Source organism: Ranitomeya variabilis, chromosome 2 (assembly GCF_051348905.1).
Source record: "Ranitomeya variabilis isolate aRanVar5 chromosome 2, aRanVar5.hap1, whole genome shotgun sequence".
NCBI lineage: Eukaryota > Metazoa > Chordata > Amphibia > Anura > Dendrobatidae > Ranitomeya > Ranitomeya variabilis.
The window spans coordinates 108,635,572-108,651,089 of record NC_135233.1 but is presented as its reverse complement, the minus strand read 5'-3'; the positions used below and the strand labels follow the sequence as shown (position 1 = coordinate 108,651,089).

At 42.3% G+C, this 15,518-nt stretch overlaps 1 protein-coding gene across 3 annotated transcripts in view; it reads left to right on the top strand.

Moving 5' to 3' along the window:
* CFAP61 (cilia and flagella associated protein 61) overlaps positions 1 to 15,518 on the top strand; it is a 416,189-nt gene that overhangs the window by 68,157 nt on the left and 332,514 nt on the right. For all 3 annotated transcript variants that reach the window (XM_077282796.1, XM_077282793.1, XM_077282795.1), the window contains exons 9-11: positions 4,952 to 5,046; positions 9,863 to 9,931; positions 10,947 to 11,122. In XM_077282796.1, the coding sequence (XP_077138911.1) occupies positions 4,952 to 5,046; positions 9,863 to 9,931; positions 10,947 to 11,122 (340 nt within the window). The remainder of the gene's footprint in view (positions 1 to 4,951; positions 5,047 to 9,862; positions 9,932 to 10,946; positions 11,123 to 15,518) is intronic.

Below are 15,518 nucleotides of genomic sequence, written 5' to 3'. Positions count from 1 at the left end.
TTCCTCTAGGTAACACACTGAGCTTCGTGGCCCTGCTGGGTTTTTTTTTCTCTTTCAAATCCTAATGTCTTTTCTGTTTTCCGAAACAGCTTTTACATTTGTGATTATTGAATTTAGAAGTGCGCTTGTTTTCATCTAACATCGCAGATGTTTTCTACATAAGAAAACCTCTCCGCCAAGTGGGGATCAATCGATTAATAATTGAAATTAAAATAATTCACATTCCAATCTACATTATCTGGATTTGTCTGTAATAAATAAGGATATATCTGTAAACTGTATGGACAAAAGTATTGGGACAAACCTTTTAAAAAATTCAGGTTTTTTATTCCGTCTCATTGCCCCAGATGTATGAAATCCAGCCCCTAGCTATACAGTCTGCCATTACAAATGGGTGAAATAATGGGTCATTCTAAACAAGTGAGTTCATGAAATAGCTTCCTTCCAAAATATTCCACTATCAACTGTAAGTGGTATTATTGAAAACTTCAAAGATATAAGAATCACAGCAACTCGGCCACGAAGTGACAGACCGTGTAAAATTAAAGAGCCGCCAAAGCTCTTCTGGCTTTAACATAAGCAGCAAAAACTGTGCACCAGGAACTTCATGGCATTGGTTTCCACAGCTGAGCAGCTGCACAGAAGGCTTACATCACCAAGCACAATATCAAACGTTGGATTAAGTGGTGTAAAGCATGCTACCACGGAACACGTTTGACATAGAGAACACAGGCAGAACTACCAACCGAACCTATGTTCAGACAGCCATCTAATGTACATGGCCATCCTCATTAAGAGCAGTTATGCCCTGTAATATAAAATAAATTAATACATGTATTGTCATGCAAATTGTCTCCAAAAAGAAAGAAGAATAAAACTTTAGTGCCACCTACTGGAAATAGCAATTCTAAAAGTTAATATTGACCCTTTAACGAGCCTTGCTATATGACTAAGGATAAAAACCAAACCAGAAACTCAATTTGCAGACACAATGTTTCGGGTTATTGCCTCTCATCAGTGCAAAGTTTGAGATCTGACTTGGCTAGGTTTAGTGGCTCTGGACTGGGATTTAAGAGGTAACATTTCTCCTCGTGTTGAGTGACAAGCCAGGCCTGGCATGTCAAAGTGAGGAGACTTATTCGCCATGTATGCTCTTCTGAGAAATTATGTATGCAAATTGCTTCTTCAGAGAGGAAGAGGGCTAGCACTCTAGTGCCACCTATTGGAAGTAACAATCCTATGAGTCAATATCGCCCTTTAACGATATTGACTTTTAGGGTTGCTGCTTTCAATAGGTGGCACTAGAGTGCTAGCCCTCTTCCTCTCAGAATAGGCAATTTGCATGTTTAATTTCCCAGAGGAGCATACATGGCAAATAAGTCTTCTCACTCTTACATGCCAGGCCTGGCTTATGACTCTCCATAAGCAGAAATGATATTCCTTATATGTATTGTCAAAAACTCCAGTGCAAAATTCGTAATATGACCATTAGTGTTTTCTTATGTGGCAGAATGGTCTACGTTAGGCATCGGGGAATGGGTGCTGCAGTTACCGCTACACTCCTGTAGATATAATCCTGAATACTTTGTATCTTCTGAAAGAAAATAAGACATTTTTGATGCAACACTTCTGATTAGTGATATTATGCTGAACATTGCCATACACTTGTAATCAACTATGACAAGCCGAAACTAATGGATTGTGCTGTGAGTGCCCATGCTGCCCCTCTGTCATCTGATATGGCTTCACCAATATAGGAACAACTGTGTACACGGCAGGTTGGAGAGATAAAGGACATCAGTGACTTATTCCCAAAATGTGTGCCCTGTCTTATTAAATGGAACAATAGGGCAGCTTGCATGTCACTCAGTCCTTTTATTGCTGCCCTGAAACTGCACGAAGACTGATAAGCTCATCCGTGCGCTCGCATGTGTCCACACCGCGTAATACACGGGGTAGCCTTTATGTGATTTTGTAGCGGAAACTACAGCAGCTGCTCCTTTTTCTTCAGAATCACTGGGTTAAATTTGGTTTCCGATGACTATAAGGCCAATATTACAATATATATTCAGATACAACTGAATTTAGAGGTTTTTTTTTACCCTTTTAGTTTTTATTGTGTTTTCCAACATAAACTCCGATATAACTGGCCGCAATGTATAATATCACGGCTCAGCATGACACCGAAAAAGAACATCAAATATCCTTAATTTTGAGAGTGTTAGTTGATATGACGCAAGGCGTAAGGATATTGCAATGTAAAGTGAAAATCTTTCTGTCCGCTAATGGGAATTTTCAAAGGTCTCTTTTCACAGGCTTCAAAATACGTGAAAATGTTTCTTTAATTGGGAACTTCAATAGTTTTGCCCTTATGTCAGTGTCTTTTGGTAGAGAGATATATTCGTAAGGAAAAATCAAAGTTAAAGAACATTGCTGACGGAATCCCTTTTTCACGCTTATGGTATATTTCTAGCGATTTCTGATTTACATTTAGAAGTATGAGACCTGCTGCGTGCGCTTATTCCCACGAGAAAACCACAAATGGGCAAAGTTAACTTTCTTGTAAATAATGAGTTTCTCTTGAGGCTTTTTGATTCCGAGTCAACACTCATACTCTTTATACTACACCCCCTTGTTACATTCTTAAAGGGTTTATCTTGGACTATTTATTATTTTACTGTGCGCCTAAAAACTCAAAGACAGGAGGTTGCTGACTACCCACCCGTTCAACCCGGCACCAACACAGAGTGGTCGCTGACCATTCCTCCTGGCGATCCAGCTGCTCCATGTCAACAGTTCAGCTCTTTCTCTTCCGGGTTGCTCTGTCATGGGGAGTAACTGCTGACATCATTTTGATTGAACACTGACTCTATGCAGATAGGCCGTCGCTCTGTTGACATGATGTCAGCACTGAATTACCGACACCAGTGATCTGTGACCTCTATATGATGGCAGAAATCAGCACCGTGCGTATCAGGCAGGTAGAGAGCAATCACGTGCTGATTAGATCGTTGCCCATAGTAAAAAAAAAAATAGCCCCAGATAACCCCTTTAAAATCTGTTGTATGTACCTTATGTTTCTACCTTTTTTCTTACCTGTTCTTGTTTTCATTTACTTTAGCTTTTTTTAATTTGATCTTAGAAGGGTGACCATATAGTGCAACTTTTTTTTTCCCGTCCTGTCCCTGAATTGTCTAATTCTATAGTTTATAAAAATAGTATAATAGAAAGTTGTGATAACTTATAAATAAAAAGTCAAGAAATCGATTTGTCATGGCATTATCTGTTGTTTATTTGAAGGTGATGAGCCTGTAGTGCAGTAAATATTAGATACTTTGTAACATATGTTATTAGACAAATTTACTTTTTCTCCACTTCTGAGCTATTCTTCCCCTCACCTCCACGTCTTGATCCTCTGAAAGAAAATCAGCTCAAATCCGTATTGGGCAAAGCCAAACAGCCTGCTAGCACGGTGATATGTCAGGTTACACCTCCTCTTTTATTATATTGAGGATGGGGGTGGATAGAGTGAGGAGCTATCTGCACAGTGAAAGACAAGCAGACACAGGCAGATGGGGCTGCAGCTTCAAACAACTGTTTTACTTCACTTCAGTGCTGGATTCACAGCCACACAGCTCAGTACTGCTGTATAGTGTATTGCATGCAGCTTCTTCTTTTGTCTTATGTGCTTTAGAGAAAGAAGAGACGGAATATGTCACGTCTGTGTATGCAAGATATGAAAGACACTAGTGTCCACCTACTAGCTCAGAGAGAATGGAAAATTAGAAATAGAGCATACAAAGAGGGAAAGGTAGTAAAAAATGCAAGCTACAGCTCATATAATGGCCATAAATAGTGTAATGCCTCATGTACACCTTTAACAGCCTAATCTGAAAAGTTATCTGAGACAATAGATACACTGTTATGGGCCATTTTGAGGAGCCAGCTGTCACCACATTCATGCGCTCTTAGATTGGCTAAGCATACACGTATCCTCAATGGAAAGGGGAATGAGCAGTTGTCAGATACCCCTGCAAGAGGTTTAGCTCCTTTTTAGAACAAAGGATCAGGTATGTTGAAATCAAACTTTCCCACTAAATCTTTCCCCAGACATATGCATATGGGGGAGAGTCGGGAAAGCACTGTGATTAATATGCCAGGTGGTGGATCCCCAACGATCTCATATAGATGAGCTGCCCTATGGATGTCCATCAATATGTTAGTCTCTGAAAACCCTTTAAATTTGATATTGATTTTTCCATCTCAGACATATATATTGATCCCATTATTCCCCCAAAAAACTGCAGACTCTACATGCACCTGGGTATTACCAAGAAAACCATTGGTCAGTGGTCACCTAATCCCCCCATGATGACAATCCCCCTGTCCTTCCTCCCTATAGTTGTGGCTGAATGCAGGAACACATATTATTACAGCTACATTCAATTACTATGGGATTGACAGAGATTGACAATTAGTCGAGTAATAAAAATGTCCACCCAAAGGTATCCGTGTTTGTACGAAACCAATGAGCAACGATGCTGACTGCTCTGTTTAAAAAAAATCAAGTAAAAAATAAACCTGTAATTTTGAAACCCCTATACACATAAATGCGAGTGGAATAGTATGATTTCTGGAAAAAAAATGTGTCAATAGACTGAAGTCTGTGTCCCGGCCCTATGTCTGCCATACTAGGAGAGCTTTAGGGGGCTAGTGTATTAGCGCAGACACAAATATCATTAGCCTTGTTTGTAGTGGCAGGATTGCACTTAGCCGGGCAATCTGCAGTTGTTAATGGCTTCCAGAATCCAATCTACTTCTCTTTTCAAACACAACAGCCACTTTAATTAATATCCGAAAATAAACCTATAATACGTCTTTAATTAATTAGTCTTAAGTCATTACCAGTTGCTTCTCGGTGTTTGATGTAAACATTATGACTGTCTTCCAGGAGATGTAACGCTAAGCAGACAAACGAGTCAAAGGTCGGGATCCAAATTATCCCTGCTGTCAGACGTCATAAGTGTTCAGGAGACAGATGAGAAGGTACGGTACATAACACTTTAATTAATAGGTCTCATTTGGAAATCTGTGTCTGCTGCGTTATTGTCATCATCGTTGTATGTTGCAGAGTGTAAGAAATGAAGATATCGGGAGTAGTGATTTAGGCTTCTGTTCTTTCATGTGATCACTGTGTAAGATCTTTCTTCAGCATCAGAGATCTCAAGAGATCAGAGAAGACATCTCAAAAGTTCTTTAAATGATCCACCCATGTACAGCAAATTGTCTTTATTAGTATTAAAAGTCATGATCCAGCGGGCGCGGACACAGGAAAAGCAACAGATCCTACAAAGTGCAAAAAAGCAAGCACGCATCGTATAGAAAAAGAGAGCAGCACACATCCAAATAATATCAAAAATGAAGGGATTGGCCACCATTTTTTTTTCAAATTGATGACTTATCCCTGGGATAAGAAATCAATATCTGATCTGTTCGGTTTCAAACCCGGAAGTTCTTGGATGCTGCTGGTGAACAGTAGCGCTGTCATTTCTATAGTGGCCGCGGCTGGGTACTGCAGCTTCACCCGCAATTTAAAGGGAACCTATCACCCCGTTTTTTTCGGTATGAGATAAAAATACTGTTAAATAGGGCCTGAGCTGTGCATTACAATAGTGTAGTTTGTGGACCCCGATTCCCCACCTATGCTGCCGAAATACGTTACCAAAGTAGTCATTTTCGCCTGTCAATCAGGCTGGTCAGGTCGGATGGGCGTGGCTTCTTCCCCCAGATATTGCGTAGTTTTCCGTTGGTGGCGTAGTGGTGTGCGCATGTCCAAGGTCCCCAATCCTGCACGGGGGGGTGAAAATAGCAGCGATGTCCGTTATTCCATTGGTGGTCGGTGGGCGCGGCCATCTTCCTTTGGCCGCGCGTGCGCAGAAGCGGCGCTCTGCTGGCCGCGGCTTCAGGAAAATGGCCGCCGAGATCTCCATCTGCGCACGCGCGGCATCCCGCGGCCATTTTCCTGAAGCCGCGGCCAGCAGAGCGCCGCTTCTGCGCACGCGCGGCCAAAGGAAGATGGCCGCGCCCACCGACCACCAATGGAATAACGGACATCGCTGCTATTTTCACCCCCCCGTGCAGGATTGGGGACCTTGGACATGCGCACACCACTACGCCACCAACGGAAAACTACGCAATATCTGGGGGAAGAAGCCACGCCCATCCGACCTGACCAGCCTGATTGACAGGCGAAAATGACTACTTTGGTAACGTATTTCGGCAGCATAGGTGGGGAATCGGGGTCCACAAACTACACTATTGTAATGCACAGCTCAGGCCCTATTTAACAGTATTTTTATCTCATACCGAAAAAAACAGGGTGATAGGTTCCCTTTAAACAGTGAGTTGATCTGCAGTACTCTGCTGTGGACATTATAGTTTTGACAGAGCTGCTGTGTTCTGGCAGAATCCAAGATCTTCTGTCCGGCGCCCGTACCAGCTGATTGGTAGGGAAAAGTAATTGACAGCCTGTTAGGTGTTGAGTTCCCGCCGCTGCACAGGGGGAATCTCAAACCATGTCCGCTGCGGTCTCCCATTCTCCAGCCCCAGTGGAGCCTGCTCAGCAATCCCAGTGTCTGGCTCAAGCTGATACTTTGCGCTTGGTTACTGCTGCCTTTCCAGGCTCAGCCCATGTAGCCAGCACTGATCAGTGGCAATTAGAAGTTCCAGGGACTATGTCCTGCTTTTCCCCTACTGAGCATGCCCACGGGTCGACCTCTCATTGGAGGTCGGGGGTCACATGCTCTGGTCCTGTAGCTGCTCCTATTGGATCACTAGGAAGGTCCTGGAGAGCTACAGCTATAAAAGGTTCGCATGGCCGCATGGCCATGCGCTAGTATAAATCAGTTATTGTGTGTGGATGTGTGCCTGTTCTGGTGAGAGCTCCGAATCATACCCATCCCTAGTGTTGATGAATGCTCGCGAATGTTGGAGCTACCTAGCACCAGTTAGTGCCATCCAGCACCAGGCACAATCTATAGCGTCTTATCAGCAGCATTAGCCAGTGCGGCACCGTGCGCAACCAGTGCGCTTACCTGTCCCTGGTTAGGGCGGTTAGTGGTGTCTGCCAGAGCGGCGCTGCGCGCATCCAGTGCGCTAGATCTATTTTAAGTTTAGTTTACTCCTGACACCACTGTAGCGGTGTTGAGCGCAAGAGTTCTCGAGGGACTCTGACCCTGAGTCTTGGGCAGAGTTCTGTGACTCCTTGCTCGCGCTCTGTGCGGTATCGCGGCCCTGTGATGCAACAGGGTTCGCTTCATACTGGGTGAAGCTAACCCGTGTGTGTCTTCTCTTAATACCGCCATATAGTCCATCATTACCGAGCAGCAGGTGTCTTCTCTGCACAGTGGACCCCGGACTGCATCTTATATCGCCTCTAATTAATATTTGATGCGTTCCGCTAGTCCTAACACCGCCCTTTTAATTGTATTTATACCGACCATACAAGACAAACATCCATAAGCTAAAAATAGACAAGGATCCATAGGACGATACGAAAATAGTCGGTGTTCAAGGAAACCGTCCTATATCTTATATGGCAATATCTTAGCAATATGTGCCAATATAGGTGAGTAAGAGACAGCAGAGCCTGGAATATGGTACCTGCAAAGGAACCCAGTAATGGCAGCACCGAAGCTGCATCAAGGTCTGTTTAGACTGAGTAGAGGCACTAAACAACCGCCGATAGGTAAATATTAACTAGTTATTTAATGACCTGTTTACACAGGCAGATGCCATTGATCAAAACAATGATCTTTTGCATTGCACCAAATGCATAGAAACCAAACATGTCTAGGTTCCTTTTATCTAAGTGGTGAAAAAAAATTCCAAACTTTGTGCCCAGCTGACGTTTTTAATGATACTATTTTGATGCAGATACGATCTTTTGATCACCCATTATTGCATTTTACTGCAATGTCGCGGCTACCAAAAAAACGTAATTTTGGGGTTTTTACTTTTTTTCTCGCTACGCAGTTTAGCGATCAGGTTAATCCTTTATTTTTATTGATAGATGGGGCGATTCTGAATGCAGCGATACCAAATATGTGTAGGTTTGATTTTATTTTTATTGTTTTTATTTTGAATGGGGCAAAAGGGGGGTGATTTGAACTTTTATATTTTTTTAACTTTTTTATATTGTTAAAAACCTTTTTTTCTTACTTTTGGCATGCTTCAATAGTCTCCATGGGAGACTAGAAGCTGCCTTAGCCCGATCGGCCCTGCTACATAGCAGTGATTGTCAGATCGCCTCTATGTAGTAGAAATGCTGACTTGCTATGAGCTCCGACCACTGGGTGGCAATCACAGCAATCCGGCGCTGACAACCATAAAGGTCTCCAGGTACTTGCTTTTTTGTAATTTACTTTTACAATTCTGGTGCAGGATTTCTCTATATTGTGCTTTTCCTTTATGTTTCCCCATAGAAATCTATGCATAAATTCACAACAGTATGCTAAAAGTTGAGGGTCTGTCCCTGGGCACTGATAATGACACGTTGAGTATTTGGATGCAGAAATTTCTGCACCATTTCTGCATCTCTTGGCAGGAAAAACGCAGCGTACAATATGCTTGTTTGTTTTGCATTTTGCATGCATTTTCGGACAGCAATGAATGCTATAGAGATAGATAATAGTTATAGATAAAGACAGCAGACATATAGACAAACTGACAGATATATAGAAATATAATTTCACAACCCCCGACTTACCGCATTATAAAATTGCACTGTGTAGAGCTTGTTGCACAGCTGTTTATGATTAAATAAATAAATGAAAAAAAAAACACTTTGGGTCACCTAATTTTTGTAACCAGTAAAGGTAAAACAGACAGCTGAGAGCTGATATTATTGGCCAATTTTTGCGCTCCTCAAATCGCCGCATGCGGACACATCCGCGTACAACGCATGTCCCTGCGTACCCAATATTAAAGATAGGTACACAGGGAACCGCAGGACACAGGCGGCAGTAGGCGGAGCGTGGGCGGAGGAATTAAAGGAGGAAGTACGCAGCCATCCGCAGCGCAGCGAAACGCAAGTGTGAAACCAGCCTAACAGAATAATGAAAAAAAACACACACACAAAATTACTTTATTGAAATAAACACTTTCCAACACTATCCCTCTTTCACTATATATATATATATAAAAAAAAGGTTCCCATGCAGGTCCTCTGTAGTCCACCAAATAATATTAAATTATTGTTTTATAAACACTAAACCCTAGAAAATCATGCAATTTTTATGTCACACTTCACTGCAGAAATGCTGCAACTTGCTGCAAAGTAAAATCCGCAGCATAAATGTAAAATTTACACCACAGGTCATTGTACGCTTTTGACAGATTTCACCCATAAAATGACTACTGTAATTTGCTGCACATTTCTGACATGAATTCCGCAGCTGAAATCCGCAGCACATTTGGTACGTGAGATCTCACCCTAATTATAAATGTTATCACGAAAAATCAGTGATGCTCCTTATTTGGAGAAAACCTCTGCTCGCTGGAAACGCCGTTTCTTTCCACACTTCCCCCAAAAGTTATGGAAAATGCAGAAAGAAGTGATTGACTTCCTATGATATTGGTGCTCATTTTTTATGTCTGAGATTAGATTGCGACCTTAGGACAGGGGCAGTAATGATTGATTGCAGATGGTGCACAGCGTTGCAGAAGATGTGGACCCTCTATAAGCAACAGGAAATAAAACTTGTACTGTCAGTAAATGGAAATGATAATATTGTAAATAATCTAACATAAACAACATAAAACTTATCTTAATAATGTGTATGGGATATTATGTCTTTTCAAGGTGGATGGAAATCAGGAGTCTCAAATAAACTCTGAAACCGATGTTGTCCAAGATCAGATTGAATTGCAGGTAAAGGTTATTATTGGGGATGAATGTTATATTATGCCGGGAATTCTTGGCAATACTGGATGATCCATATCTGAATATGTTATTTGCAGGTTTTTTTTTGCAGATTTCACCCTACTCATCATTGTGTGACTGGTAGCCTGTTTATACTGCCTGGTTATGAATGTCCACCATAGTGGCCCAGTGTAGAAGTAGTAAGGGTGGGCTTACACTAACTGGCCGCTCACTAAGAAAATCCAGCTCTCATGGAATCTTATCTCTCCCTGCGAAAAAATCTGCTTGAGATATACCCCATCGATGAATGACTTTGAAATTGGATAACTTATACGTCATTCATCTTATTAAAGTTGGCCCAATGAATGAATACAACTTTGGAACACATTCATGGTCTTCAGTCGCTAATAGAACTGCGAGAGGGTGGACGGGCCTCAGTGATGGATGACGTGCATTTCAGACATGGAATTTACAATATTTCAAGCAGTGTGTGCTCTCACTTTCTATAAACACAAAACAATATGTCCATTCTTTCACATAGGTTTACGTGTCCTAGTGGCGTTATCGCTTTACTAATATTATCAGCTTGTATTATTTCCAGAACATATTACATACAACCCTATTGATCTAGTTTTAAGTTAATAAGGTTATATATTTTATATTTTTTAAATAAAAAAGTCGAATTTCTGTTATACATATGTCTAACATTTCTATTAGCAGTCTGATCGTCAAGGAATTTGAAGTAGAAGACAGCAAAATTTAGTGAAGGGAAGCAAAGTGGAGGGAGTTGTAATTGTGAAAGTTTTACTACATTTTTACGTGTTGTGTTTATGTCTCTTTTTCATCTTTTTATGTGTCATTCTGAGAACTCTCTTGAATTGATAAGTGAAAGTCTTGGATTTGTTTGCGTATTTACTCGCTGCCCTCTTGTGGCCGCTACAGCGTTTGTAGTAGCCGATGATGCAAGATGTTTTATGTATTCGACGAAAGAAAGTTCTCAGTCCTCTGCCTCTCATTGCCACAGACAGGAACATTGAGCCGAGCATCCAGTGCAGATGATGCCATCGGAGGTGCGAATTGCAAGACCCCAGAGACATGGAGCTCAGATGCAGAGAGGCAGCCCTCCCGCCCTGTGTATAAAGGAGACATCAATGCCTTCTGCATTCAGCTGTTTTGCATTGATGAAAAGCATGAAACAAGGCAAGTGTACAATATGTAACACAGTTATGACTATGGTCACCTTCTAGGGTTATATTACAGCTTATATTTATTAAAAGATAAAGGGGTTTTCCCATGAACAAAATACATTTTAATCATTAGATCTTGGTATAAAAATCTGTATCCTCTTTTGCTTCCTCCCTTGCCCTGGAGATCTGTAGCCTCTTTTGCTTCCTCCCTTGCCCAGGAGATCTGGTATTGTCGACACAGCCATTACACAGTACACAGCAGGGGCACATTTATAAGATTATCTCAACACAGGAACATTTTTTTTAACACATCCAATTGTGCAACTTATTTTTATCCCAAGGTCTATTGATTAAAATGTGTTTTGTCCGTGGGAAAATCCCTTTAACTTTTAATAAATTGACTATTTGAATGCAAAATTTGCTGGAATAATTAGCGGACGCCATGTCTCATTTGGAGAGCCACTGATGTGCCTAAACCCCCCACAAGTGACACCAGTTTGAAAACTAGACCTCTCAGGGAATGTATCTAGATGTGTATTGAGTACCTTGAACCCACAGGTGTTTCACAAAAGTTTATAAAGTTGAACCGTGAAAATAAAAAAATCATATTTTTCCCCAAATAATGATTTTTAGTCACAAATTTTGCATATTCATAAGGGTATCAGAAGAAATTGCTCCATATAATTTGTTGTGCAATTTCTCTTGAGTATGCCGATACCCAAAATGTGGAGAAAAACTACTGTTTGGGCGCACGCCAGGGCTTGGAAGGTAAGGAGCGCCATTTGACTTTTTGAATTCTAAATTTTCTGGAATAATTAGCAGACTCCATGTCACGTTTGGAGAGCCCCCACTGTTACTAAACAGTGGAACCCCTCCACAGGTGACACCATTTTGGAAACTAGACCCCTTAGGGAACTTATCTAGATGTGTGGTGAGTACCTTGAAACCCTAGGTGCTTCACACAAGTTTATAACGTTGAGCCGTGAAAATAAAAAAAAATCTAATTTTTCCTACAAAAAATGTTTTCTAGCCCCAAATTTTGAATTTTAACAAGGGTTAACAGGAAAATGGACAGCAAAATTTGTTGTGCAATTTCTCCTGAGTACACAGATACACCATATGTGGTTGAAAACTACTTTTGAGGCACAGTGCAAAGCTCAGAAGGGAAGGAGCGCCATATTACAGTGCAGATTTTGCTGCTCTGGTTTGAGGGTGCCATGTCACATTGGCAGAGCCCCTGAGGTGCCATAACAGCAGAACCCCCCATAAGTGACCCCATTTTACAAACTACACCTCTGATTGAATTACCGTATTTTTCGCTTTATAAGACGCTCCGGATTATAAGACTCACCCCAAATTTTGAAGAGAAAAATAGGAAAAAAACTTTTTTAATAAAATGGTGGTTCTTCTTATAATCCATGCATCTTATTGCTTACTGGGGTGGTGGCTGTGGTGAAGCGGGGTCTCAGCGTTGCTGCTGGAGGAGGTGGGTGTTGCCGTCGCACTCTGTCCCATGTTGCCGTGTGCTGCCGCCATGCTGTGTCCCCGAAGCTTGCCATCACACTCTGTCCCTTGCTGCCGGGTGCTGCCACCATGCTGTGTCCCTGATGCTCGCTGCCACACTCTTTTACTGGGTGCTGCTGCCGCGCTGTATCCCTGATGCTTGCTACTGCGCTCTTTTACCGGGTGATGCTGCCGTGCTGTGTCCCCGATGCTTGACACCATGGTCTGTCCAATGCTGCTGGGTGCTGCCGCTGCTCTCTGTCCCGTGCTGCATGGGGGAGCTCTGCAGTTCCATCCATGCTTTCCTGTGCGGTGGATTCCTTCCGGGAAAATGGCTGCCGGGAGGTGGCGCATGCGCAGATGGAGATCTCGGCAACAAGATCTCGGGAGATGAGATTTCAGCACTGAGATCTCATCTCCCGAGACCTCCCGGCGGCCATTTTCCTGGAAAGAATCCACCGCACAGGAAAGCATGGATGGAACTGCAGAGCCCCCACACGCAGCACGGGACAGAGAGCGGCAGCAAGCACCTGTGACACAGCGCAGCGGCAGCAGCACACAGCAGCACAGGGGACACAGCGCGGCGGCAGCATCGGGGATAGTGTGGCGGCTAGCATCGGACACCCGCAGCGGCAGCACCAATAAGGTATGTCCGCATTGTAAGACGCACTCCCACTTTTCTCCCAAAATTTTGGGGAAAAAAAGTGCGTCTTACAAAGCGGAAAATACGGTAATCTAGAGGTGCAGTGATCATATTGGCCCCACAGGTGTCTCACAGAATTTTATACCTTTGGGCAGTGAAGAAAAAATTATTTACATTTTTGTACTGGGAAATGGGTAAAAATGGCATCAAAATGTGTACCACAATTTTTGCTGAATGTAGAAATACATCATATGTGGCTGTACAATACTGCTTAGCCACACGGTGAGACTTGGGAGGGACAGAGCGCTGTTTGCCTCCTGGAGCGCAGATTTTCCTAGAATAGTTTGCAGACTCCATATACCGAGCCCCTAAGTGCTAGAACAGCAGACTCCTCTCTCAATTAACCTCACTTTGTAAATTGTACCCCTTTGGGAATTTATCTTCAGGTGTAGTGACGATTTTGACTCCATGGGTGTTTTTCAGAAACAGTGCCTGTTGCTGAGTGAAAATTGTAAAATGCCATTATAGTGACCAGTACGTTGTAATAACCAGTACATTATGACCAGCTCATGCTTTTGGAGACACGCACCCGTAAATTAGGCGGGCTCTCATCACTACAGAATTGCCAAACATGTGGGTGCTAAATGTGGTTTAAACACACTGTGGCTCAGAAGGGAGGGGGAATTTGGATTTGGGAGCGCAGAATTTACTGAATTTTTTTTGAGGGGCAAGGAGCCATTTCACTTTTCCATTGACTGATGACGGACCTGAGTGGGGACTGAGTTAAAGCTTTTATTAGGTACCGTACATTTTACATAACATTTAAGATCACATTTATCTGTTGCTCTACGCTGAGCACTGACTTTGGGGTTTCCATCTAAATCTCCGAGTGATCTGATTCAGATAAAACCCCTGAGGGATCCATTCACTATAATGAGGCAGCAGCGTTGCTCTGGACTCTGTCAGGCCTCTGTTCAGCGGTGTCCTTTTCAGAAGTGTACAAAACTGTGTCAGACTGCGCTTTTATGCAATCCTAAAAAGACGGACACCGCCGTATCACAGGTCCTATTGTGTCCACAGTGCCTCCATCTGCCTCATTATAGGGAATCTTTCATCGGGGGTTCTGTCTGAATCACGTATTTCAGAGATTTACACGTAAAACTTGGTGTAAGCACTCAGCATAGAGGATAAATGTGCGTCGAGTCTTACTGGCAACGCAGGCTGAACAAATCTACAGTCGGTCAAGAATTGGTTTTACTTATTTTTTACGCCGTTCCTCATGCTGTATAAATGATTAGACAACTTTATTCTTTTGGTCAGTGCGATTACAGCGATACCATACTTACTGTATATAGCTTTCATGTGTTTGGCTGCTGTCACATGCTAAAATGCGCTTTTCATTTAAAAAACTAGTTTTTGCATCGCCATATTTTGAGAGCCATAATTTTTCTATATTTCTGCTGACAGAATCATGTGAGGGCATTTTTTGCAGGACCATGATAAATGTGATCCCAAATGTTATATAAAATGTTCGACAATCTAAACTTCAACTTAATCCAAAAAAAAGCAAATCTCCACTCAGGTCTGTAATCTGTCAATGGAAATTTGGGGGCTTCCACGTTATTTGTAGTTCAAAAGCTTTGGAAAAGCGCTATGGCTCCTAGTCCCCCAAAAGAAATCCAGGGAATTTTGCTCTCCCAAAGCCAAATGCTCCCTCCGTTCTGAGCCTCAAATTGTGCCTAAACCACATGTTTGGCATATCTGCAGCGATGAGAGCCCACCTAGTTAATGGGTGCATGTTTACAGAAGTATGAGCTGGGCACTAAGTACTGGGCACTACCATGTTCTGGTCACTACAACGTACTGGTCAATACAACGTACTGGGGTCTACAATAGCAGATTTGTAATTTTTTCATCCACTGCTGCTTTTTTCTGGAAAACACCCATGGATTCAAAATATTCACTACATCTGTAGATAAATTCCCAAAGGGGTATAATTTCCAAAATGGGATCACTTAAGAGAGGAATTCTGCTCTTCTAGTTCTTAAGGGCTCTGTATACGGAGACAGCAAAAACAACATTTTTGTGTTAAAAATGTCATTATTTTTTCATTACTGCCCAATGGTATAAAATTCTGTGATACACCCGTAGTGTCAATATGATCACTGCACCCCTAGATGAATTCATTGAGAGGAGTCATTTGGAAAATGATGTCACTTATGGGGGGTTCTGCTGTTCTGGCACCTCAGGGGCTCTGCCAATG